Source organism: Drosophila miranda (genome assembly GCF_003369915.1).
Source record: "Drosophila miranda strain MSH22 chromosome Y unlocalized genomic scaffold, D.miranda_PacBio2.1 Contig_Y2_pilon, whole genome shotgun sequence".
NCBI lineage: Eukaryota > Metazoa > Arthropoda > Insecta > Diptera > Drosophilidae > Drosophila > Drosophila miranda.
This window is the reverse complement of record NW_022881614.1, coordinates 15,387,562-15,414,720: the sequence shown is the minus strand read 5'-3', so window position 1 is coordinate 15,414,720 and position 27,159 is coordinate 15,387,562. Positions and strand designations below refer to the sequence as shown.

The following is a 27,159-nucleotide window of genomic DNA, read 5'->3' as shown; positions in this document are numbered from 1 at the left end:
CAATTGCCAAAGCCGACCATGAAACCTGTGTGTTAGAGAGAGACAGAGCGAGAAAGAATGAAATTGTTTTCTTGATTCTGGCTATAATAATTATACGATCTGGTTGAGATCTTACATTCTAAAACATATAGTCATTCTCTACGATTCTGCGTTTTTGGTTTTATCGTATCTTTAAAAATGTGGATGCCACAGATTTTCGTCCTTTGTGGGGGCGGAAGTGGGCGGGGCGAAGTTTTGAAATATTTTTGTAGCAGTGACATATCACAGAAGTCTGGATACAAAACATCGTTGCTCTAGCTCTTATAGTCTTTGAGCACTAGGCGCTGAAGGGGACGGACAGACGGACAGACGGACGGACGGACAGACGGACAGACAGACAGACAGACAGGGCTCAATCGACTCGGCTATTGATGCTGATCAAGAATATATATACTTTATGGGGTCGGAAACGATTCCTTCTGGACGTTACACACATCCACTTTTACCACAAATCTAATATACCCCAATAATTATTTTGAGTATCGGGTATAACAAAACATAAAACAACTTATAAATAAAAAATAATATTTTGTGAAAACCGCAATATATAAAGAAATACAAAAACATTTATTTGCCTTCAAGCATAGCTTAGTTCCCCTGAAAAAAAATCTTATTGGAACTGGTGTGAGAAGAAATAACAAACATAATTTACCGCTACTTGTGCCGTGCTAATCAGCCCTCGCAGCAACCAAACGTTTTATTGCTTTGGCGCGCCGATCCGGAAGTCAAAAACAACGACTGCAAGCTAAAGTGCGAGTAAATCGAAGCTAATCAGTTTCGTCTTCTTTACTCTCCTTCGCACTCTTGCTTCTGCGGACAGGTATTCTGGTTTTCCATCACCCGTGGCCAGGCAAACTCTTTATAAAGAGATTGTTCTGTCTTTCCAAGCGTTTGATGGCTAGCTCTGCCGCATACTATTGCTAAAAATGGATGGGTCTTTGCCAAAACTTGTTATCCGTGGTCAGGCTAGACTTATCTAAAGACTTCTTCCCTGCTTTTCCAAACGTCTAACTAGTTGGGCTACGGACCCCATTACTGTAGGGTATTTACTCGCCTACTAAGCTCTACGTCCTCAGCCGTGGCTTGTCGATCGCTGCTAGCAACTTCTCAACAATAACTCCTATGCGACTGATTTGCAAAATTTAGCTGACTATATAGCTCGTTATTCTGGCCCAGATGCTGCAGGAACCGTAGTTTGAGAATAAAAGCGGACAAACGTATATGCTTCTCTTCTCAAGCTCACTACATAGCATCTAGTTTGCCAGAAAAATCGAAAGTGTTTTTGATGTGTGTTCCTGCGATATTGTTGACCACATCGAGATGCGGTTCTACCAATTATTTTGGGTCCCATTGTTGGGCGCCACTAACTTTATAATAATGAAATTAATAATTACTTATAACTGTAACGAACTTGGCAGGTGTCGGGGAGTGAGAGAAGGGGGCACGCAGATATTCCCGGCTGGGAGGCTCGTCGGCTAGTTGGGGTGGTGATCTTGCCCTCCTCTCACTTAATGCCTATTCTCATTATTACAAGGTTATAATCTGTGCGTGCTACGACGAGAGTTAATTTGGACCTAAAATGAACACATAATTGGCTCTTTCTTCGACCTGTCCTCGAACGCTTTTCCTCGCCTCAAATCTCGTTGAAGCGGATTGACCCTCCCTTCCTTGGCCATCCCTAGGTCGCAATTTTCACGGAATGACCCCTCTGCGTTCTCATGGGGCTCTCAGGGGCATCTGGCTAGCCGAAGGCAAACAAAAACTATATTCTAGAACATTATAAAATTTATTGAATCCTACATAAACAAATTTCTAAACTAAAACTAAACCTAACCCAAAAATAAGTACGCATAAAACAGATAAAATAGATGGAATTTCAAAATGACTTAATAATAGTGATAAATAAAATGTATAATTATTTCACATATAAAAAGATTAACAACGGCCAAACCGAAAGGGGGGAAGAAATAGACACAGTAAGGGGGGAAGCATATAAAGTATTTGTCCCTCTCCTCTTTACTTTTTCAGTGGGACTCGAGTCAAATCGTTTGAGTTGAGTCTTTTACATTTCTCTTTCACACTCACCCGCAGATCCGCATGTCCACCGGCGAAAGCGCTTTCCGGAGGAGAATCGGACCTGGAACGAGAACTCCGATAGGGAGTGGCCTTCCGTTCCCATTACCCTTCCTATCGCCCGGACTAATCCACCGTTTTTGTGGAGGCCACATCGGCGGTGGCATTCTGGAACTCCTGCCGGCAGTAGCCCAGCACAATATCCGACCGACAATCATCGCCCATTAGGCCGGGCAGCAGCACCGCAGCTCCCAGGATGGTCACCAGGGCACCGAACACCACCAGGCCCAGGGCGGGCAGCTTCTCGCGGCTGAAGAGGGCGTGCGGCTCCATCCGGATGTAGGCCAGGCCGGGCAGTATATAAGCCAGTGGTATGGCTGCCAGGAGACCCTAAAAATGCGTGCGTGTGAGTGCCGACATAAATTTACATAAAAGTACAAAGCTAAAAGGGCCTAAAATTGTGTATGGGAGCATGGGATCGTTGGAAAGTTAATGCTAAAGTTAATAAACATTTCTCAGCTCTCAATGGAGAACTTTACTTGTGGATTTAAAAGAGTAGGAGAACTTTTCTGTTGCATGACGAATATAAATATTGTATGCGGGGGGATTTTATCATCTCTTCATGTGGTTTGTTTGGAAAATATCAGAAGAGCAGTTAGCACTGTTGGCTATAGATTCGGCCCCCTAAGAAGTATAAGTACATATTTGTACTACTGGTCAGGGGTACAATGTTTAGGGCTCAGGGATGGAAAGGGTCCACTCACATTGAGTTCCAGCACCGAGCCGAGACAGTCGGTCATGGGCGATATGATGAAGGCGCTGAAGACGATGGCCATGGTAATGGCTTTCGAGTACTCATCGATGATGGCTCCCTTCTCCAACTTGGGGTCCTTGTCCTGGGTAAGCTCACTGATGGGTTCCTTCAGCACGAACCGAAGGACTAATGCGCGTACAATCTGGCCGACAGAAACGGAAAGAAGTGGCAGAGCAGAGCGGAAAATAAATGTAGCAGAAATGTTCTCAAGTGGACTGTGCAAATAAACAGGAGGATGAGTGGGCTAACCTCTCGAGAAACGAAGCATTCGATGGGAAAGGTCAGCAGTATGGAAATGGAGAAGAGAACACGCGAGAAGTTCATCAGGTCGTCATCCCAGCAATAGTTCTCCAGGAGGTCGCCTGCGAAAAAAACAGTACAGTGAGATGAGAGATCAGAGGAGAACCCAGGCATACAACCCAATACAATCGTGATAGCGCATCTTCAGATAAGAACTGAACCGAACCAAAAACGAAATGGAAATGGGAAAAGGGAAAACAAGGAAATTCTACAAATTGCCTGTCAATGCAATTAAATGCAATTTACGTCAATCCCAGGAACCCTCACTCCCTCTCCCACTCTCCCTTTCGTTCTCACCTTGGGACAGGGCACGGAAGGTGGAGTATCCAGCGATGCCGAACAGGGCCGCCACTGTCCAGGCGAAACCAATCGAAATGTGGGTGACCTTCTCCCAGCGCTCCATGGTCGCGTCCCGCATCGATTGATAAACGAGGAACGTATCGTGATGACACATGAAAGCTGCAGTCCAGACAAACACAAATACCAGATACGAAATTGACCACTCGACAGATGGATAGAGATGGAAATGGAAATGGTGTAGAATCCACTGGCAACTCACCAAAGACCATGATTCCCGTGGCTGGTATGACATCCGAGTTAGCAAAGCTCCACGAATCCGCAGTGTCCGTTCTGGAAATACATTAATAAAGGGCTAATAGAGAGGGGAAAAGGTGTAAGGAGGGAGAAGATCGTAGGTAGTAGGTAAAAGGGAGAAGAGGAAAAGAGGAAAAGGTTTTTTCCCAAGAAATATTACTCAAAAGTTAATACCAAATTAACATTTCGCTGGCTCAGGGAAACGTGAATTGTTCGCATACGGAATAAGCAAAAAAACAAAAAAACAAATGCTCTGGCGGGAAGATAGGAAGCAACGTAACAGTGGGGCAGGCCGCAAATTGGAAATTTATTTAAATTTTATGCCCCACAACAGACGCAACATTCAAGGGTGAATTGAGCTGCCCCACGCCCTCCCCCAACCACTTTTTAATCTGAAACTAAAGCTGAAGCTGAATCTGAATATGCAGCTCCCCTTTTCGGTGGCCCTGACAAGTGGCAGAGAAAGTGTTGCTCGACTAAGCTGCTGGTCATGGGACCCCACCCCAGCTATGTTGGTTTATATGTTTATAGTATGTATGTATGCATACAACTAAGTTGCCGATGCAACAGACTCCTCGACTCGACTCGACTCGACTAATGAAAAGCCATAAAAGGCAAACAAGTGGCCCAACGCTAAATTTCATGAGCTGAGCGTCCCCCGAAGCAGCTCCACCAGTAGCCACCGCCCTGGACAGTTGCCACAGATTTGAAAGCACTAAAGCGGCACTTAGCTTGGCACTAAAGAACCACCGCCGAGAACCACCCACCCTACCGCCAACCACAGCCCCTAACTCAACTGCAGCTCAGATGGTGGCTGGAGGTAGACAATTTGTAATTACAATGCAAATAAATCATTAAGCGTTCCCGTTTAGTTTGGTAATTTTTATACCTGATACTCAAAATGAGTATTGGGGTATATTAGATTTGTGGTAAAAGTGGATGTGTGTAACGTCCAGAAGGAATCGTTTCCGACCCCATAAAGTATATATATTCTTGATCAGCATCAATAGCCGAGTCGATTGAGCCATGTCTGTCTGTCCGTCTGTCCGTCCGTCCGTCTGTCCGTCTGTCCGTCCCCTTCAGCGCCTAGTGCTCAAAGACTATAAGAGCTAGAGCAACGATGTTTTGGATCCAGACTTCTGTGATATGTCACTGCTACGAAAATATTTCAAAACTTCGCCCCGCCCACTTCCGCCCCCACAAATGACGAAAATCTGTGGCATCCACAATTTTAAAGATATGAGAAAACCAAAAACGTAGAATTGTAGAGAATGAATGAATGTAGAGAATCGGATCATTTTTGTAGCCAAAAGCAAGAAATCAATTTTCAGTGGCTACGCAGCGCCCGACGTCACGCTCAGACTGATTTTCTGTCTCTCTCGCACGCACTCTTTGTCGTGTCGTTTAATATTAGCGGCGTCTGCCGGAGGAGAGCCATACTGACTTAGTATCGGGTATAACCGTAGAGTTGCGGTGTCCGCAGCAACTCACAACGTTCCCCCTCGTTATAAATGGATTTTAAAACAAATGGCTTCAGTTGCTAATTATCTTTTTAATTGACCTGGGGCAGAACGTTACTTACAACTCAGGCTATCATCAGTTTCGGATGACTAAGAAACATTAAGGTATAGCTTCTTTCTTAGAGAAAACTTAGTGGCTTAAGGAGTAAATGAGTTAAATCTTAATCCCTTAATCTTAGGGAAACTTCAACCTCTATTTCCATTCTCCCGGAAAAAGTCCCTTACAGCCAATCAAGGAAAACTATTAACCTATCACCTGCCAAGCTTCCACGCTTCTTTGTGTCGTTTGATAAATATATATATAGGAAGTAGAGCTAGGGGAAGAGCCAGCACACTTACACTTTATAATCGCCGGACATGAGCTTGATGATGACGGCAAACAGGATGAAGACGACGCAGGCCAGGCTGATGAAGCTGGCCCTGGCCAGGCGGGAGACGTTCTTGTACAGGCAGAGGGGCATCACAACGCCGACGTTGACAAAGAAGACCACGCCCAGTCGAACAGCGCCCATCGAGGCGCCGCAGGAGGGGAAGAAGCGAACGAGCACTTTGGACAGGGTATCGCCCACGACAATGTTGTACGATATCATGGCTATAAAGAGCGCAGCGGAGATTGAGGAGGATAATGTGTGTACTCGCATGACAGACGACCGACCCACGGAGCGACCCACGGAAAACTTTACTCACCCAGAAAGGGATACATGAACTGGAGCAGGGAGAGCAGGTAGTAGCCGTACTTCCCGTAGGCAGCCTCCATGATGCCCGGATAGCTGAACCTGCCAAAAATGTGGCCGCATCTGACCTGTAAGTGGAACGGCTATTAAACGGTTGTACACACGAGCAGATGGGTTGGCGGTTGGGTTGTGTGTGCTTTGGACTCTCATTGATTATGCAGAATATCCAAATGCCAAACGGAATGGCATTCGGTATGGATTTGTCTTGATTTCGATTTTAAAACCTGCTTCGAGGCTGCCCCAATTTTCGCAGTTCGATTGCTAGTCGGAATTAACGAGCAATTTGCTGTACTCACCATTAGGATGAGTGAGTAATCGGTGATGTAGGCGACGAGGATGAGCAGGGCCAGGCCCAGGCCGAACCCGGCCCGGTGCAGGGCGTATGGTATGCCAATGACGCCACTGCCTACAATAGAGTTGATGTAGTTGAACGAGGCCTGTGGCAACGACGACAATGTGTCGACAAGCGTGGCATCATGCTGTGGTTGCTGTGGCTGTTGCCGTTGCTGGGAAGGATTTTGTTGCTGCTGCTGGGGCTGCTGTTGCTGTGGCTGCTGTCCCTGTTGCTGATGTGTCGGCTGATGGTTGTTCTAGGAAATGGGGAAGGGGAGAAACAAAAGCATTGGGGAAAGATAGAAATTGGTCTCTGTAGTGCTCTCTTTGTAGCTCGCTCATGTCTAATATTGCACGTTGATTGCCTTGAGTGGCTCTTTACATCAAAAACAAAGCCACCAGAGCCACCACCCCATCACCCACCAGTCAGCGTTGCGTATACGCAACATCCTAGCCAAAGGTAAGCTCGTATCCGTATCGTAAATTGCGGTTGTGCCAGAATCACTTGGTGTCGGTGTCGGTTAGAGTATGAGTTGTATGTGGCTTTTGCCATTGTTTCGATACCAATCCAACTGGCATGGCACCGGCACCGCCAACGGCACCCTACCCCCCTCCGCTGCCAGCTGCCATAAAAGACAACTTTATATCAAGAGCTCTAACATAAACATAAATAAAATTCCTCAGCCACGTCATAAAGTCACGAAAGGCTGGCCAATGCTGCTGTGGCCCGAATAAAGAAGGGGACGGGGATGGGAATGGGGATGGGCAGGGGGTGACATTTACAGACCCACATAACTAAAAAAGGAGAAAAAGAAAAGCAGAAGGGATAAAGCCGAATTCGGGGAAAAGTTCTGCCAGCTAGCTGGCAATTAAAGAAGTTTTCCCAACATAACATTGGAGAATTCAAACAGTAAACAGTCACTCCGATCCCCCTTTAAGAGTGGTGAAGCGTAAATATTTCCCGCGCACTACTTTAAAATGATTGTCGTGGGCGAAAATGTCGGCACAGGCGATGGGTAATGAACATTTCCAAAGGCAAATTACGCGCGAGTTGAGTTGAGTTGAGCTTTCAATTCAATTAAGTGGCGTCAAAGGTCGCTTCTGAGAGACACGACACGCATTCCGCCCGGCAAAGTGCCGTTGAGTATCAAAAGAAAATGGCTAATTATGAAGAACGGGCCTGGGCCTCGCCACACTTCAGTGTCAGAGCCAGTGGCAGTGCCAAGAATCCAATGCCAAGGGTGGAGCATCCTGGCAAGGTTGCGACCAGCGGCAGCAGCAGCTGCGGCCAAATGAAATTACAAAGTATCCGTTGTCAGACGTCCTGTTTCTGTCCTCCGTTTTCTGTCTCCTGGCCTTTGTCCCTGTTTCCACGCTACCCTCGCACAGGAAAAACAAATTGCCGCGTCGAATGGCAAATGGAGAAGGCAAATGGGCCAACGTTAATCTCGAGTCTGAGGGGTGCAGGGCTGCAGGGCTATCCTCGCCTTTCAAAGCTTTGGGAACCCACTCCACTCCGTAATGGAGCGGGTGATGCGATACGAGTGGGAGAAACAATGCCACACACTAAACGGGATAATTTATAGCCAGTTAAATTGATTATTTTATCATTGAAAACATTACCCCCACATTACATTTTTATTGCCACTTGTCCCTCAACCTGAATGAAACTATCCTCACAGATTATCATAAATAAATGACTTAATAAATTATATGTATGAATGAACAAAATCAGTTTCCGTTGTGCAATCGAGCATATTTTTGGGAATGGAGTTATTCATATATCAAAAAGGAGTCAGGAGCCGAGAGCCGGCAACCGGAAGTCTGATGCAGGACAATTGTGCTGTCCGCACTTTTGGGCCGGGTCAACGAATATTTATGCACATAAAAGCCTCCTTGAATTTCCAGCAAAAATTATCATAAATAATTTGTCGGCATTCCCTTGTCAGCAATTAAACCTTGCAAATCCAATTCATTGCTAAAAAGGAACGAGGGGGAACGTTGTGAGTTGCTGCGGAGACCGCAACTCTACAGTTATACCCGATACTAAGTCAGTATGGCTCTCCTCCGGCAGACGCCGCTAATATTGAACGACACGACAAAGAATGCGTGCGAGAGAGACAGAAAATCAGTCTGAGCGTGACGTCGGGTGCTGCGTAGCCAGTGCAAATTGATTTGTTCCTTTTGGCTATAAAAATGATCTGATCTGATCCAGATTCAGCAATCTGATATATATGATCATTATCTATGATTCTGCGTTTTTAGTTTTCTCGAATGTGCAATATTGTGGATGCAACAGATTTTCGCCCTTTGTGTGGTCGGAAGGGGGTGGGGTGAAATTTTGAGATACACGTTTCATAGTAAGATCTAACAGGAGTGCGGATACCAAATTTGGTTACTCTAGCCTTAATAGTCTCTGAGATTTGTGAATATCCCCAGATTTTCATCCTTTGCGGGGGCGGAAGGGGGTGTTCGGAGCAGAACCCAGCCGATTAGCTGCTTGCCAAATAGCACCTAATTCTTGGCCCTCAGCCGCTTATTTTGTTTGTTACTTATGTCTATGTCACTCATTTGTTTGTTAAAGCTCTGCGCTTGCTTGCCCTGCTAAACGCTCTCTGCCAGCTCGCTCTTCGCTATCTCCGCTTTGCGTCTGCCTACCGACGTCGGCCGAGCGAAGCTGCGCTTAGCGATCGGAGCGGCAATGTAAAGGGCAGGCAAGCCACACTTGCAATTTGGATGTCACGCATTAAAGAACGTATCGTAATTTTATTTCTGCGCCGAGTTTTATTTAATTCGAAATAATTAGTCGGCCGATTGGGGATAAAAAACATTATCTCCACATAAAATTTGGTGACCCCGACGTGATTTCCGATGGGTTGCTGATCTTCATCATAGGCACGAAATTGGACCACAAGACCAAGGAGAAATGGGAAGAGAACTTGCCGACGTCAGATTGCCTCGGTGGTCAAGCATGGCCTCATTCTTGGAAGCAAGATGTCGGATGCCGGAAAATTTGGGATCGGCTATGGTAACAATTCCTAGCCAGCAGGTGGGAGAAAGTAAACCTAGCACCCTAATCACCTCCATTAACGATCATAATAGCTCAACATGCAAGTATTGCAAATCCTCCGATCACTACATATCCCGATGCCAGGCATTTATAGATCTCCCTGTTTTTTCTCGATACCAAGGAGGTGAAGAAGCGCCATTTATGTCTAAACTGCCTCAACAAAGGCCATTCATTGCAACGCTGCAAGTCAGGGGCATGTAGAAATTGCCAAGCCAAGCATCACACACTGCTCCACATGCAGTCGGGCGCTGACGCTGAGTTGCCGTCGCCGAGCACGGAATCGACCCAGCATGATCCTGCAAGTGCCCTAGTAGCAAGCAAATATATTAGCCCTCCCCCCTCGAGTCAAAAATCTCTGCCTAGCCAAAACGTGCTTCTAGCTACTGCAATCGTATATGTCAGGGGCCGTTTTGGATCGCTTATTCCATGCCGTGCCATTTTAGATTCCGCTTCTCAGGTTAACTGTATAACATCGAGACTCGCCAATCAGCTGCAGTTAGATCCTCACCCGTCTCACGTTAAAATCGCCGGTATTGGAGAGTCAATTCTACCATCCAGCAAGGCTGTGGACATCGTCCTGCAATCTCAAGACGAAAGCTATCGCGGTTTCCTCTCTGCAATTATCACTGCCTCAATCACAGGAATGCAGCCTAACTTCGGCCTAGACGCAAAGGATTGGCCAATGCCAAATAATCTAAAACTGGCTGATCCTAATTTCGCCAAGCCCCAGCGTGTCGATCTGTTGATAGGTGCTGGTTTGTTTTTCGAATTAATGTGCGTTGGACAGATTCGACTGTCAGACCAATTGCCAACATTGCAGAAGACGAAACTTGGCTGGATAGTGTCAGGAAGTATTAAAAACTCTGAGAAAGCCCGTGCGGCGCTAGCAGCCGTTGAAGATCCCCCTGTCATCTCCGCTTGCGAGACTAATTTGTGCGATATTGTAAGGCGGTTTTGGGAAGTCGATGGAGATTATTCGCCCTCATCAATTTCGGAGGAAGATGTTCATTGCGAACAGCATTTCGTCACAAACTGCATTCGCCTAGAGTCCGGAGCTTACTCCGTGCGTTTGCCAACCAAATTCAGTCTAGAGGAATTAGGAGAATCGTATCAGCAGGCGCTACGTAGATTTCTCAATTTGGAGAGGAAGCTAGCAAAAAATGCACAGCTTAAGGCAAAATATATGGAGTTTCTCCAGGAGTATCGTGATTTAGGACACATGTCGCCAGCTTCGCGGCAGTCAGACCTCCCGCAGTACTTCGTGCCTCACCATTGCGTCCACAAGCAGGATAGTACAACCACCAAATTACGCGTAGTGTTCGATGGATCTGCCAAAACAGCGGCTGGAGGATCACTAAATGTTGCGCTTATGGCCGAACCCCCCATCCAACCTAAAATTCTGATAACTCTGCTTCGTTTCCGCTTTTTTAAAGTCGCCTTGTGTGGCGATATCTGCAAAATGTACCGCTGTGTACGCGTTTCCCATCCCGATACGCACGTGCAGTGCATCCTATGGCGCAATGACCCGAAGGAGGAGATTCAGGTGTTCAAGTTGGAGACTGTTACTTACGGAACCAAACCTGCCGCTTTCTTAGCAATTCGTGCTATGCATCAATTGGCAAATGATGAAGAGTTGCGTTTTCCGCTTGGCGCTGATGTTGTTCGAAGAGATTTCTATGTCGATGATCTCATATCTGGAGGGGACAGCATTGATTCTGTCATCAAGATTCGTCAGCAGGTAAAGGAGCTACTTTCGAAAGGATGTTTTCCCATACGTAAATGGTGTTCCAATGAACCCGCTGCTTTGGAAGGCGTATCGGAGGCGGATCGCGAAAAGTTCCTTACCTTTCATGACGGGACTGAAGTAACCAAGGCGCTTGGTCCAGTTTGGGATCCCACCACGGACAATCTTCTGTTTAGCTTCGCTCACGTCGGAACCGCTGCAGGCCCAATATCGAAGCGTTCGGTCCTGTCTACACTAGCTAGGTTCTACGATCCTCTAGGGCTCATCTCTCCCATCATCACAAAAGCCAAAATATTTATGCAGTCGCTATGGAACGAAAGCCTAAAGTTGAATTGGGACGAAAGCCTGCCCCAGGATCTACATACGACTTGGATTGAGCTGACTTCGCAGTTGTCGATGGTTAAAAACTTTAAGTTTCCACGTTACGTGCTTCGGCAGCAAGCCAGATTAGAAATGCACGTGTTTTGTGATGCGAGCCAAGCAGCATATGGCGCCTTTGTATACATGCGTTCGGAAGCTCTTGGCATTGTGCAAAGTCATCTCTTATGCTCTAAATCCAGAGTCGCGCCCTTGAAAAGTATGACTATCCCCAAGCTTGAGCTGTCCGCTGCCCTCGTATTAGCCGAACTAGTGTCCACCATAGTTAAGGGATTATCAGCTCCATGCCAAATACATTGCTGGTCGGATTCGTCCATAGCCCTTGCCTGGATTCGAGAATCACCATTGAATTTTAATATATTTGTTTCTAATCGAGTTCAGCGGATTCAGGAGCTCACCGCTGGAATGACTTGGCATCACGTGCCCACAAAGTTGAATCCTGCCGACATCATATCACGTGGAGCCACGCCCGCTGAGCTAATGGATAGCAGCCTTTGGATCTCTGGACCACCATTCTTGCGTCTTGAGAGCTCAGAGTGGCCTGCAGGCTTGCAATTGCCGACCGATGTACCAGAACCTCGTCATGCAGCATTGGTTGTTTCAAACGAAAGGGATGTATCGTACGATTGCAAATTTCAAAACTCATTCGGATCCATGCAGCGCGTCTTTGCTTACATATATCGATTCTACATTCTCAAGGACAAAGGCATAGCGCGGTCGAAGGGTCAACTTACCGTAATCGACATCAAAAATGGTACGCATTTGCTCATAAGGGCAATACAGCAGCAACAATTTTCGGAAGAGATAAGGGCCCTCTCCAGCAAATAGGCCCTACCCCCAAAAAGCACGATGGCCTCACTGAATCCATTTCTGGATAGCTTTGGATTGCTGCGTGTTGGAGGCCGCCTCCAAAATGCCGAATTGGACTACGACGCGAAGCACCCGATCCTGCTTCCTAAGGGACATCCTGTCACTGTCTCTATTATTATCTTCTTTCACGAAAGGTTTCTCCACGCAGGAGCTCAAGGATTGCTCGGACTGCTTCGGCAAAAATTCTGGCCTATTGGTGGACGCAAATATGTTGCGGGAATCATTCGCAAATGTGTTAGATGCTTTCGTTTGAAGCCAGTGCTGAGGGAACATATCATGGGAAACTTGCCTGCGGATCGCGTAAGGACTAATCCAGCATTCCACACAACGGGCGTTGATTTTTGCGGACCCTTTTATCACAAGTCGGAAGTCAGAAGCAGGCCTCCTATCAAATGTTACATCGCTGTCTTCGTATGCTTTAGCACCAAAGCAACTCATTTGGAAGTCGTTCGGGATCTATCTACAGAATCCTTTCTGGCAGCATTAAGGAGTTTTATAAGTCTACGTCCCAAACCTCGAATCATCTGGTCAGACAACGCTACAAATTTTGTAGGAGCAAAAAATGAGCTTTTGGAGCTTCGGCAAATGTTCCTCCGCGATCCTCATAAGTCGGCTGTGTCACATCTCTGCGTTTCTAGTGGAATCGACTGGAAATTCATCTCCCCTCGCTCACCTCATTTTGGGGGTTTGTGGGAGGCGGCTGTTAAAGCAGCTAAATATCATTTTCATCGCATCGTCGGGACCTACATTTTTACTCTTGATGAAATTCAGACCTTGGCTTGTGAAATCTCTGCTTTGTTAAATTCCCGTCCGCTTTATGCAATTACAGAAAGTCCCGATGATCTAGATGTGCTCACGCCAAACCACTTTCTCAATGGAGCCCCGAAAGCTGCATTCGACGAGCCAGATGTGGCGCATCTCCGGGTCAACCTACTTAGTCGATGGCAGCGGCTGTGTCAAATGAAGCAGGCGTTTTGGAGAAAATGGAGCACGGCGTATCTTTCGATTCTTCAGGAGCGGAGCAAGTGGCGGTCATCGTCTCCAAACATCAAGCTAGGAGCGCTCGTCATGATCAAGGAGGAAACGCTGCCACCATTAAGGTGGCCGCTTGGCCGCATTGAGAGCGTCATCCCAGGAAAAGATGGAACCATCAGAGTAGCCGTCATCCGCACTCAAAAAGGCCTTTTCAAGAGGGCCGTTGGAAAAATAGCGGTTCTGCCCCTTCAGGATGGATCTGTTGAAAGCCTTTGCCTTCCAACGGGGGGTGAATGTTCGGAGCAGAACCCAGCCGATTAGCTGCTTGCCAAATAGCACCTAATTCTTGGCCCTCAGCCGCTTATTTTGTTTGTTACTTATGTCTATGTCACTCACTTGTTTGTTAAAGCTCTGCGCTTGCTTGCCCTGCTAAACGCTCTCTGCCAGCTCGCTCTTCGCTATCTCCGCTTTGCGTCTGCCTACCGACGTCGGCCGAGCGAAGCTGCGCTTAGCGATCGGAGCGGCAATGTAAAGGGCAGGCAAGCCACGCTTGCAATTTGGATGTCACGCATTAAAGAACATATCGTAATTTTATTTCTGCGCCGAGTTTTATTTAATTCGAAATAATTAGTCGGCCGATTGGGGATAAAAAACATTATCTCCACAGGGGGTGTGGCGAAATTTTGAAACAAACTCGTCTCGGTCCGATATATTAGGAGTGTGGATACCAAATTTGGTTGCTCTAGCTTTTATAGTCTCTGAGATCTAGGCGCTAATGTTTTACTCTAAGCAAAGCCGGCTATGCTACGTGTGTGTTAGAGAGAGACAGGGCGAGAAAAAATGAAATTGTTTTCTTGATTCTGGCTATAATAATTATACGATCTGGTTCAGATTTTGCACTCTAGAAGATATAGTTATCTTCTACGATTCTGCGTTTTTAGTTTTCTAGTATCGTCGAAATTGTGGATGCCACAGATTTTCGCCCTTTGTGGGGGAGGAAGTGGGCGGGGCGAAGTTTTGAAATATTCTTGTAGCAGTGACATATCACAGCAGTCTGGATCCAAAACATCGTTGCTCTCGCTCTTATAGTCTTTGAGCACTAGGCGCTGAAGATTTTCTGATTTTCTGTCTCTCTCGTTTAATATTAGCGGCGTCTGCCGGAGGAGAGCCATACAGACTAAGTATCGGGTATAACTGTAGAGTTGCGGTGTCCGCAGCAACTCACAACGTTCCCCCTCGTTTATTTTACAGGGATCAATACATCTCCAAAGCACTCCCTCCCTCATTCTATTGTAGTCCTATCCCAACCAAGTGCCTATATACCCCACGAGGGATACTGCAATAGCCCAAGGAGATTGTTTGATTAAAAATGGACAAATATTTTTGGCTTGTCCGGGCTTGGCTAATGAAATTAGAACGAAAGAAAGCAACACAATGGGAGTAACAATTTTCACTTTAATGGAAACGTTTAGGCAAACACTGTGCCGGTGGGCGGTGGGCATGGGCATGGGGTGAATGGTTCTCGCCAACAGGGGAGACGGGACCCAAAATGATGCGAGTGGCAAAATGTTAACGTGACACTCGCCGCAGGAATTGCTCAACTTTTGCACTGCAGTTTGTGTTTTGGCTGGGGGGGGGGGGGGGGGATATTGACACAACGTGTCGACACGCTATCTCCTTGCGGTGCCAAAGCAAACACAAATATGCAAGGCAGACAAATGGCGCACAGTCTAGAGGTAGGTTCGAAATGGTAGGTTTCGACATGTCCTTCACATTTTGACTGGCATTTTCAGTGTTTAATTCAGTTTTTACCGTTCCCTTTAACTGCTTTCTACTGCAATTAATCAGCCATCTTCGACTGTGGCCCACAGAAAAGCCTAATTGAGAACCAGCCACGAGGTGGTTGAGAGCGTCTCAACTATTGGCAATTTGCCTTGGTGGCGACGCGGCCATTAGTTGAGCAAACAATCAGGACTGCCTTCTGTCCGGGGTTCCTTTTCCGTACCGTACACCCATCCCGGCCACTTTTAATGTCGGAATTCGGACAGCCTTGGCTGCCTAATGGCTTCGCCAACAGCAAAACTTTCGGTGCGAGGGCCCAAGAAACCAACAAAAGCCCACCCACACAACGGGCTCCAGAGAGAGAGGGATCCGAATGAATTTCCTTACTTATGCATGGTAATGCATCAAATATTACACAATGTTCCGTTCTTCAAGGCCAACATTTATTGCTTTCCTCCCCAAAAAATCAAGCATGTAGAGGAAATCCTTTTTGTGGCTGACATTCTCTGGTATTATTTTCTGTTGTAAGCTTCAGCTTATCCTTTTCTTTTGTGGTCCTCACTTTTGGACGGCTTAGTTTGTATTTATTTCCAAATTATGTACTGGCACCTCTTCTTTGCATCACTCCAATGAATGTTTCTTTCCACCTCAAAGGAATTATGGTACATTTTTGATTGTAATTTATCATCATTATCAACTGGTACGAGATTTTGTTTGATGCAATATTTAATAATGAGCTCACGAAGGCAAAGTCTACAGAGTAGAACAGCAGCGACAGGAAAATATTTCTTAATAAGAAAATTTATTTGATGTCCAGAGACCAAGAGCAATTTGGACCACGAATGGCGGTCCGCCACCCAAAAGACCTCGGAAAAGGTCGCGGCCAGAATTCCTTCCGCTCTCTGACTCTGACTCATTCTCGTTCTCTGGGTACATATGTATATGTGAAGGCGGCACTTGGAATTTAATGAATGTAAAGAGGAATAGTACTATATGTGAATGTGGACTACTACGAATGGCAGTGCGAGTGCAGCTGGGGACTAGAAGAATGACTAGGAATGTAGGTCAAATTTTACCTTCATTAAATTGTTGAAGTCGTCGAATGCATAGGCCTCGGCAACGGACACATCGCTGCCCTGTTGAAATGAATAAGAATCAAATTGTTAACCATTAAAGTCGAGTTCACTTCATAGCCATGCCCCATAAAAAAAATCAAACAAAAATATGTATCAAATCAGAAAAACAACGAGGGGGAACGTTGTGAGTTGCTGCGGACACCGCAACTCTACAGTTATACCCGTTACTAAGTCAGTAAGGCTCTCCTCAGGCAGACGCCGCTAATATTAAACGGCACGACAAAGAGTGCGTGCGAGAGAGACAGAAAATCAGTCTGAGCGTGACGTCGGGCGCTGCGTAGCCACTGCAAATTGATCTGATCCAGATTCAGCAATCTGATAGATATGGTCGTTATCTATGATTCTGCGTTTTTAGTTTTCTCAAATCTGCAATATTGTGGATGCAACAGATTTTCGTCCTTTGTGTGGGCGGAAGGGGGTGGGGCGAAATTTTGAGATATACGTTTTATAGTGAGATCTAACAGGAGTGCGGATACTAAATTTGGTTACTCTAGCGTTAATAGTCTCTGAGATTTGTGGATGCCCCAGATTTTCGTCCTTTGCAGGGGCGGAAGGGGGTGTGGCGAAATTTTGACACGTGTGGCAGTAAGGACACCAAATTTGGTTCCTCTAGCTCTTATGGGTTCTGAGATCCTTGAACTCATATTTTGCAATTGGCAAAACCGACCATGAAACCTGTGTGTTAGAGAGAGACAGAGCGAGAAAGAATGAAATTGTTTTCTTGATTCTGGCTATAATAATTATACGATCTGGTTCAGATTTTGCACTCTAGAAGAATCCGATTATCTTTCGTAGTGATCAGACGTATTTTTGTTTTGCGCTCCGCATTTTTTTCTTTTGTTTTGAATAAACAGCCGGTGTTTTCCTAACTAAATTCTAATTATACTTCCTAACCAGACAACAATCTGGAAACCTATTCTATTACGCGAGTGCATGCCTTTTGATTTGTGTTAAAACATTATTTAACTTTTTATTTTTCGGCGTCGGCTTGTGCTTGTGCTTGTGTTTGGGTTGTTGCAGTGAGTGAGTACGCATTACATTGCATTGCAGTCCGCTCTCGTCTGGTAGCCTTTGTTGTTTTATCACTCTCTCGCTATCACCTAAACTTCAATAACTGTTCTTTCTCTCTCGCTCTTCAAACTTTCCGAGCAATAGAGCTCTCTGCTTAGTAGCTCTCGCTATAACCGCTCTCCACTCTGCTCTCTTTTTTTTTACCAATTCCGCTTTGAGCGTTGTCTGGCACATTGGTCTGATACCAATTTGTTTTGCAAATAATAGTATATAAATAAATAATAAAATGGAATACGCTGTGGTCTGTGCCAAAAAAAGCTGTAAGAAGCAGATCACCCACGATCAGCCGAATGTCCCCTGCTGGCTCTGCGACAGCGTAGTGCACGCAAAATGCGCTGGATTTTCTGGCCTCGTGAGTGATGCTATAGCCAAACGTAATGGCTTGCATTACAGTTGCGAGGCATGCCGTGCGGTGGAGAAAGACATGGTGGCTTTCATGAGGCAGACGCGGAGTGGCTTTAAGGAGCTGACCGTTGGTTTTAAAAACCAATACGATCGGCTCCTAGCCATGGAGGCTCAGTTTAGCGGTTTAAAACTGCTGAATGAGTCTCCGAGGCGCAAAAAGGTCACTCCGCGGGATCTGCAATTGCCAACCGTCACTCAGCCGTGCGCCGCCGAAAAACTGACTCCGACCAGTCCAAGTGTGCAGCAGTTGATCTCGTTTGCCACTCCAAGGGCAACGACAGCTGCTGGCGATGCAGATTCGGTAGCCGAATTCATCGCCTCGGAGAATGTGCAGCCAAGTACGTCTGCAGCGTCCGTGTCCGTGGTGTCCGCAAGTTCGCTAGTTGTCCCGTCTATCCCGATCCCACCAGTAAATAGACGTTCCGGACCTCCGGATATTGCCACCACAGGTACTAGGCCTGTGGTGACTAAACCACTGGTGGGAGTCCCACCAAAACGACAAGTTTTTGCTTCACGGCTGGCCCCTGACCTCACATCTAATGATGTTTTTATTCAAAGCAAAATAAAAGCCGTGGGTTTAAAGGTGGAGAAATTTAACTTCTCTTATGCCAGGGAGATAGCCTCGTTTAAGATAAGCATCTCCCCAACTCAATTTGACACCATTTGCTCCGCCAAATTTTGGCCGGAGCATTTGGTGGTGAAGGAGTTTAAGGCTAAGAAGAAGAATAGGCCCCCCATATCCCTTCCAAATCTTTCCAGTGTGCCACCCTCAACCACAACTTCCTCTTCCTCAACTTCCCGTCTTGCTTCCACCTTTCCAAAAAACTAACTTCTCTTTTAGTAACCTATCAGAATTTAAGAGGCTTGCGTAGTAAGCTCAGCATTCTTTTCCGGGATAGTGTTGCATTTGCTTCCCACGTTATTGTGTTTACTGAAACCTGGTTAAAGCCGGACATTCTTAGTTCCGAGGTTTTGGCAGGTCGGTACACAACTTTTAGAAAGGACCGTTCGTCTCGACGGGCAGGGGGGGTTCTAATTGCAGTGGACTCTTACTTCACGTCGGAACACTTCACAGTCCAAGTTCAACAGGAACTGGAATTCCTGTGTGTAAAACTGATTCTTCCCGCTTTCGCTATATTCATTACTTGCTCGTATATCCCACCTTCTTCGGATATTTCAATTTATGAGCAGCACTTGTCCGCTTTAACCGCTGTTTCTTCCTCGCTATCTGATAAAGATCGTATGATAGTTCTTGGTGACTTCAACTTGCCAGGCACTGTTTGGTCTTCGGTAAGCGAGTCTAGTATCCTAGTGCCCATGTCACGACATGACTTTGTTGACGGCTTGCTTGACCTATCCCTGTCTCAAGTCAACCATGTGAAAAATTCCTTGGGTCGATTGCTTGATCTGTGCTTTGTATCGGATCCGACCATAGTGTTGTTAACCCGAGCCCTTCCGCTCACTATACCTGAAGACGCCTACCACCCTACTTTCGAGGTGTCGCTAGATATAGGACAAACTGTATTGGATCGGTCGAGTAGGCTGCCCGAACGTGTCCGCTGCTTTCGTAAAGCCGAGTTTGCGAAGCTTAATAACCTCATTAGGGATTTTGATTGGTCCGCTTTGTACTTGTGCACTGATATCATAAAAGGCACAAACATTTTTTACAATGTTCTTGGCACATTTTTCGATTCTTGTGTCCCGCTTTCTTGTCCGACTAGATCTGGAAAACCCCCTTGGTTTACCAAAGAGTTATCCAGTCTAAAAAACTTAAAATCAAGACTTTATAAAAAATTTCAAGAAGTGGGTTCTCCTACTTCTCACTCTCGCTATGTATTAGCTCGGTCAAACTTTTCAGTTCTTAATGCTCAATGCTATAAGAACTACCTATCTCGATGCAGGATACGTTTTTCTCAGGACCCTAAGCAGTTTTACAGCTTCGTAAACAGTAAGCGTAGAACGTCCGCACACCCATCCTCGCTATCATTTTGTAATACGTCGGCAAATAATGATCAGGCAATTGCCGATCTTTTTGCCCAATTCTTCCAAACCACCTATTCTGAGGAAAGCTACTCTGGTCATCCGTACCCATACGGTTTACCGAGGTCGAACGGCATTTTCAGTCCCTTGTTAAATGAATGTTCCCTACTTCATGATCTTCGACTAGTTAAGCCGGTGTTTTTACCGGGTCCAGACGGGGTTCCAGGTTGTGTACTCAGGTACTGCGCCGAGGCTCTGTGTGGACCTTTGCTTAAACTATTCACCCTATTCATTGATTCTTCTTGCTTCCCCCCGATCTGGAAGGAATCGTTTATAATTCCTCTCCATAAAAAAGGTAGCAAGTCTGATGCAAAAAATTATAGAGGTATAGCAAAGTTATCCGCTATTCCTAAAATGTTTGAGAGGGTTTTAACTCCGCACTTGCAACATCTCTGCAAGTCACTTATATCTCCAACTCAGCATGGATTTATAAGGCGGCGATCAACCACCACGAACTTGTTAGAGTTTACCTCTTTCATTATTAAAGGCTTTCAATGTAACTTACAGACGGATGTTATTTACACCGACTTTAGTAAAGTTCGACTCTGTAAACCATTCCCTTTTAGCGCATAAACTTGACCTTTTAGGGTTTCCGCCCAACCTCCTGAGATGGATTTCTAGCTATCTTTGTTCTAGGTCTCAAAAAGTCCTCTTCAAAAACTCCCTCTCTTTCCCAGTAAAGGTTTCTTCGGGAGTACCACAAGGCAGCCATCTAGGCCCCTTACTCTTCACACTCTTTATTAATGACTTACCTTCAGTATTAACATACTCTCGAGTACTTATGTATGCGGATGATGTTAAACTCTGTGTCCAGTACAAGGACATTTCATTTCATTCTCGCTTGCAATCCGATCTCAATAACTTTCAGTCATGGTGTTGTGCAAACTTGTTACACCTTAATGCCTCGAAATGCTAAGTTATGACATTTCATCGTTCTAGCCATTTGTTGGCTCCCTTGAGCCAATTCTCTTGAGAGAATTACCCTGGTGGATGATCTGGGTGTTATGTTAGACCCCAGGTTAAAGTTTTCCGAACACATTTCTACCATGGTAAATAAGGCCATGGGCGTGCTTGGGTTTATAAAGAGGTGGTCAAAGGAATTTGACGACCCTTATATAACAAAGACTCTCTATACCTCGCTTGTTCGTCCGATCTTAGAATACGGCTCCTGTGTATGGTGCCCTCAGTACAAAGTACACCAGGACCGTATAGAATCAGTACAGAAAAACTTTGTACTCTTTGCTCTGCGGGGCCTTAACTGGGATGCGGGTGTAAGACTCCCATCTTACTCTAGTAGACTACTATTAGCAAACCTCCCATCCTTAGTTAACCGTAGAAAAATGCTTGGTGTGATATTTATGCACAACTTGATCAGGGGTGACATAGACAGCCCTGATCTGTTGAGCTGCATAAACTTCACGATTCCTATTAGTCTGACTAGAAATTTTATACCGTTGTTCCTTCCACTTTGTAGATCGAATTGTTCCTTGCATGAACCGTTTAGGGTCTTATGCTCGGATTATAATTCCCTCTACCATATTATATCCATCACTAATTCTCTTCCTCTTATTAAATTATTAATCCTTACACACCTTTCTATTAATTAGTAACTGTAGTGGTATTTGTACTTTGATTGCATGCTTAGTTTCTTAGTAAGTTTAGTACTAATTTTCCTCGAATGTTAGTCTAATAGCTATTAGACCATGTTCGCGTTTGGTTCGGCTACGCACCGCGCGTCATGCGGCAGCGCCCCTCGGTCGGTTGGGCGGGAGGAGGGCTGCGTTTTGCCTGGGATCCGCGCGTAACAGCCTTCTGCTGCTGTCACACGGGCCACTTGACGGTGCAGTAACTGCATCGCCTCTTGAAAGATGCAGTCATTGCATGTCAACGTCCAATTATATAGTCATCTTCTACGATTCAGCGTTTTTAGTTTTCTCGTATCGTCGAAATTGTGGATGCCACAGATTTTCGCCCTTTGTGGGGGCGGAAGTGGGCGGGGCAAAGTTTTGAAATATTCTTACACGTTACACACATCCACTTTTACCACAAATCTAATATACCCCAATACTCATTTTGAGTATCGGGTATAAAAACATGCGAGAAAACGAGAATACGAATATATACATATGTGCATTGCATACCAAAATTGAGGGGGTGTCGGATCGAAAAAAACAATCCCAATTTATTCGCATGTGAAATACATATATTTATACCCAAAACTCAAAATGAGTATTGGGATATATTAGATTTGTGGTAAAAGTGGATGTGTGTAACGTCCAAAAGGAATCGTTTCCGACCCCATAAAGTATATATATTCTTGATCAGCATCAATAGCCGAGTCGATTGAGCCATGTCTGTCTGTCCGTCTGTCCGTCCGTCCGTCTGTCCGTCTGTCCGTCCCCTTCAGCGCCTAGTGCTCAAAGACTATAAGAGCGAGAGCAACGATGTTTTGGATCCAGACTTCTGTGATATGTCACTGCTACAAGAATATTTCAAAACTTTGCCCCGCCCACTTCCGCCCCCGCAAAGGACGAAAATCTGGGGATATTCAAAAATCTCAGAGACTATTAAGGCTAGAGTAACCAAATTTGGTATCCGCACTTCTGTTAGATCTTACTATAAAACGTGTATCTCAAAGTTTCGCCCCACCCCCTTCCGCCCACACAAAAGACGAAAATCTGTTGCATTCACAATATTGCACATTCGAGAAAACTAAAAACGCAGAATCATAGATAATGACCATATCTATCAGACTGCTGAATCTGGATCAGATCAGATCATTTTTATAGCCAAAAGGAACAAATCAATTTGCAGTGGCTACGCAGCGCCCGACGTCACGCTCAGACTGATTTTCTGTCTCTCTCGCACGCACTCTTTGTCGTGTCGTTTAATATTAGCGGCGTCTGCCGGAGGAGAGCCATACTGACTTAGTATCGGGTATAACCGTAGAGTTGCGGTGTCCGCAGCAACTCACAACGTTCCCCTCGTTTCTATCTTTATACGAGTGTGCGCATATATGTATGTATCTTTATGGAACACGTGTGTATACAATATATCTGCACTCCCCTTCCGCTGTGGCAAATGCGCGGGGCTCAGTGGATGGTTGAATACGAGTATCTTTCCTTTTTATCGTTTCCCTCGTCAATTTCCGAGATGCAGACAGAGCCACACCCACAGCCACAGCCACAGATACATATACAGAAACACAGTGGCCCAGAACGCGTTTGCTTTTATTGTTTCCCCCACAAAAAAAGCGCGCGCGGCGGGTGAGGAAGAATCCATCAGAGAGCCGAAATCGCTTTTCAAGGCAAACGAGAAATCGAAACCATTTAGGACACACAATGCAGACCACCCACCGATGCCCAGATCCTTACGAGATGGATAGAAGAACCTGCCAACGACCACGACGACGGCTTAAGGCCAGGCACACGGATGAGATTTGCGACTCGTTTTGATTGCCTGTCAGGCAAGGCTCCAACCCATCCAGGTATGCAACAGTTTTGTGTGCATTGCATAATTCTTCAGAGACATTGCGCCTCCACACAATGTGCACTTGACACTTGCTCGACCACAATTCACTTTCAGCTCGAGTGCCTGGCACACACCACTCATCCACTCGAGCACCCGTACCCACACTCCATCATCCACTTAGTTGTAGACGTAGACGTAGTCTCCCTGCCTGTTTGGGTCTGCTGACAGCCATCAATAGCCATTGGATTTGAAATTTATTTAAATTGGGTATTCCTGTTCAGTTTTCCGTTGTCTTCTTTTGGCTCGAGTGACGTTTGATTTAATTGGGTCAATTGGAATTGTGATTGGTATTTTGATTGAATTAAACGTTCATGGGGCTTAGTGGCCAATTTGAAATTCTAATAGAAGTTAATTGTTGGGGCGTGGGAGGGAGTGGAGGAGGGAAGCCCAGTCTGTCCGAGCTTAGCCAGTGCACTGGCTGATGCCTCTCTGACATTGATTTCTGTTATCTCATCGTGGGCGTCATTGTCATTGTCCCTCTCCCTATCCCTGTCCCTGTCCCTATCACGGCTCCTGTTGCTGCTGCTGCTGTTGCTGTTGCTGACATTCTTATTTGATGCCTCAGCTGGCACAGCAGCCAGCCTGGCCAAGGCCAGCCAGCAGATGCCAGGGCGCCACATGCCTTGAATACTGAACGTTGCGATTAAGTGGATGGGGATGCGGCAGAGATGAGGATGCGGATGCGAATGCGGATGAGGCAAGTGCAAGTCAGGCTCCACTCATCGGTTTGTGGAGCAGGCCTCATAAAACCTCCTCCACTCGAGTATGTGTTGTGTAATTAAAGGTCGTGTTCGCTCTTGCCTCTTATTGATTTTGTTGTCAAGTATGCGAGCGGCACCCTTGGGAGCTTAAGGCTTAATTAAATTTTGCACTGAAGTTTAAAGTCCCTAAAAAGTTCCTCACAAATTTTGACGCCCCATAAAGGCATATCTCGCAAACGACGGTCAACACTTTTTCCCTTTGCTGTCTCGTCACTGACAAAACCGAAAAAGACCACGAAGACACGGTCTCTCACTGAGCAGAACACTTTTTGTCTCTTCGCTTGTGTTATGTGTTTCGGGTTTTCGGGTGAGCCCGACACACGATCGTGTCTCACAATAACAACTTAGAAAGACACTTTGGTCAAGCGCTCACAGCAAAAGTGTCTTTAGATGAGCAGAACCAAAAAAGTGTCTGAGTAAAGTGTTTTTAATTTTTTTTTCGTGTATATGTTTATTTATTCATGTTTTCCGCATCTTTTGGGCTATTGTATTGTAATATGTATATTTATTTGCAAAATTGGCAAACGAACATTTTCGTTTTGCTTTTCACGATTCATTTTAAGCTCCAATAGTAAAACCGTATAGAATTCACAAAAATTGATAGTTGCCATAAGCATCACACGTACAAGCACGCATACATACGCAAAAGACACTTCGTTCGTTCACTCGCGACAAGATGCTCAGTGAAAAACAGGAACAAAAGAGAAGTGAAAAAATCGGTCTTTGCTTGAGCGAAGAGCGAGTTGAGCAAAAACAGATTTGATCGGGTCTTTTCAGTCCATTTTCTCAAGGTGTCCGTCAATGAGAGGTTTTTATCAGACACGCCGAAAGTGTCAACCGTTATTTGCGAGCTATGGACACAATGAATCTTCGAATTTCTATCCTCAGAAGACTTCTGTTTATTCTGCCTGTGTAGTGGGATCTATCCATTAATCATACCAGGGCCGTGGCATGTTGTGAATTGTGATTTGGATTATCACTCAATCAGGACACGATTTGATGATTGTAATGTGTCATTGCCTGAGTGGGGAGGACGGGAAAGGTCCTGTTGGGGTTGGGACATCGCTGGGAAAGAGCTGGGAAAGCGTTTCCGTGCCAGTTGGCAGTGGGTGAATGAAAACAAATTGATTTAACAGTTTTCGTCCTCGTGAATGCTTGTATGCGTGTGTGTGTGGGCGGACACGCAAGCCAATTTCAGAAACCGAAAGGAATGGAATGGAATCCATAACGAGCTTAAGGGATTATTGAGCATAATCCATTGTGGCATCGGGGCTCGAGCATCGGCAGCTGCCGAAATCCTGCAGCCAGATTGGTGTATGTAAAACGCCTGCGGGAGAAGGAAGGATGGTTTCCAGGATGGTTTCCATGGATGGGTACATTTTAATGGATTGTCAAGGGCTGTTGCTTATTAACAATTCATTTGACAAGCCACAACATGTTGACGATATAAATTATGTAAGATTGCCACAATGTGGACAAAAAGAAGGCGAAAATTGATTAAATTTGCCCTGTAGGCGAAGCAGATCTGTCAAAGCGCTGTAGGGGAGAGGTTCATCTGGGTAATAGCCCCCCAGTTTAGTCCGTGTGTGTGCAATTAGTTGGGTTTCCTGCGTTGGCTGGCGCATCCGAGTGTGTGCAATTAGTGTGCAACAAAAGAACTACTAGTACGAGCTTGATTGAAGTCAAGCTGGGACGCCAAAAAACTGGCTCATATCAAACTGCAGTAATTGTAAGTGCATATATTGTACAGTGTAATTACAGTGGAGTACAGTAGACATTGGCATTGACTCACCTGACGCTGAAGAATGTAGCTGAATTCTGTGGCCGTGTTGCGTCGACTGTCGTTCATTTTGCTCACTTGGCCCCGGCTGGGCTTTTGGCCAGTTCCTCTTTAGTTTAGTTTTGTACGAGTAATAGTAAAAGTAAAAGTTTTAACAGCTTTCTGCTTCAGTTTTAGTCGAGTTTACGTAGTTGAGTTTGCCTTTAGTTGTGCTCCAGCAGAGAGCTTGGTTTAGGTTTGGTTAAGTTTAGGTGGGTTGTTGGCGTGATTTTTTGTTGCTTTTTTTGATTAAAGATAGCTCAGCTCAAAGGAAGCAGCAGCAGCCGTCTGCAAGCAAACAAACAAAATGTACCTAAAGTAATGGCAAATAATTGAGACAGTTGCCGAACACTTTTCCTCAGATTGTTGCTTGAAGTTTGATTGAAAGTTATACAAGAATTATACAAGACACACGTGCGCACAGGACCAAAGTTATACTCAAGGATTTATTTATTGGCAAATAAACTAATTGTTTTTTTTTTTAACTGTTTTTTAGTTCATTTATTGTTTGTTATTTGTGTAGAAATTGTCATTGCATTTTTTTGCTGAAGTTTTCTGACCGTTTAATCGGGTGTTCGATGCGATTAGGTTGGTTCGACGCTTTCGTTGAGACTGCTGCAATACAAATATATTGCGAAACTCTCAACAAGGATAACGTTGGCGTTGTCCTGTCGTCGCGGCCTGCCTCTGTGTCTGCTGCTGCTGCTGCTTTTGCCTCGTGTCGCGTCGTGTCTCGTTTGCTGCTCAAGTTCTGTTCTGTTCTCAATGCTTCGCAGTTGTTGGCTGCGCATAATGCTCTTATTGTTGTTGTTTTTTGACTTTGAAATTGCCAACAATAATGCACACACTCAGACACACTTTACGGACACACTCGCACACACACACACACACCCACATGCACACATTAACATGCAAGAGAGCAGCGCTCTCTCAATAACAAATCAAAAGCCGGAAGGAAGGAAACGAAAGCGAAAGTTGCCAGACATCGCACAGCTGTTAAACCAGGGCTTTAAGCTGTGTCACTTTTCTCTCAAAAGAGGTCATTTTTTTGCAGAGTCTGGCAACGCTCTCGTCTGTCGATTCATTTCATTCATCTTTTCAGTTAGCACGAACAAAGAGATAGAAATAGAAGCACGTGTGCGGCGGGAAGCTTTTCTTCCTGCAGGTACT

General features: G+C 45.5%; 1 protein-coding gene across 3 annotated transcripts; it reads right to left on the bottom strand.

The window, feature by feature from the left end:
* Window positions 1-27,159, bottom strand: LOC117185835 (putative sodium-coupled neutral amino acid transporter 11). 3 transcript variants are annotated; one of them, XR_004474635.1, is made up of 12 exons: window positions 26,550-27,156; window positions 25,963-26,277; window positions 16,303-16,362; window positions 6,371-6,664; window positions 6,028-6,142; window positions 5,680-5,932; window positions 3,786-3,856; window positions 3,524-3,685; window positions 3,176-3,288; window positions 2,877-3,068; window positions 2,125-2,502; window positions 1-25 (listed from the first exon to the last, which is right to left on the bottom strand). XR_004474635.1 is itself a non-coding variant. In XM_033398329.1 (11 exons), exons 2-11 carry the CDS (start codon window positions 26,017-26,019, stop codon window positions 2,239-2,241), a joined length of 1,581 nt encoding a protein of 526 aa, XP_033254220.1. In that variant the 5' UTR covers window positions 26,020-26,277; window positions 26,550-27,156; the 3' UTR covers window positions 586-2,238. The 3 variants fall into 3 exon arrangements, 2 of the variants coding, with proteins under 2 accessions (XP_033254220.1, XP_017149992.2); XM_033398329.1 differs by lacking the exon at window positions 1-25 and having other exon boundaries at window positions 586-2,502; XM_017294503.2 differs by lacking the exons at window positions 1-25; window positions 16,303-16,362 and having other exon boundaries at window positions 586-2,502; window positions 26,550-27,159.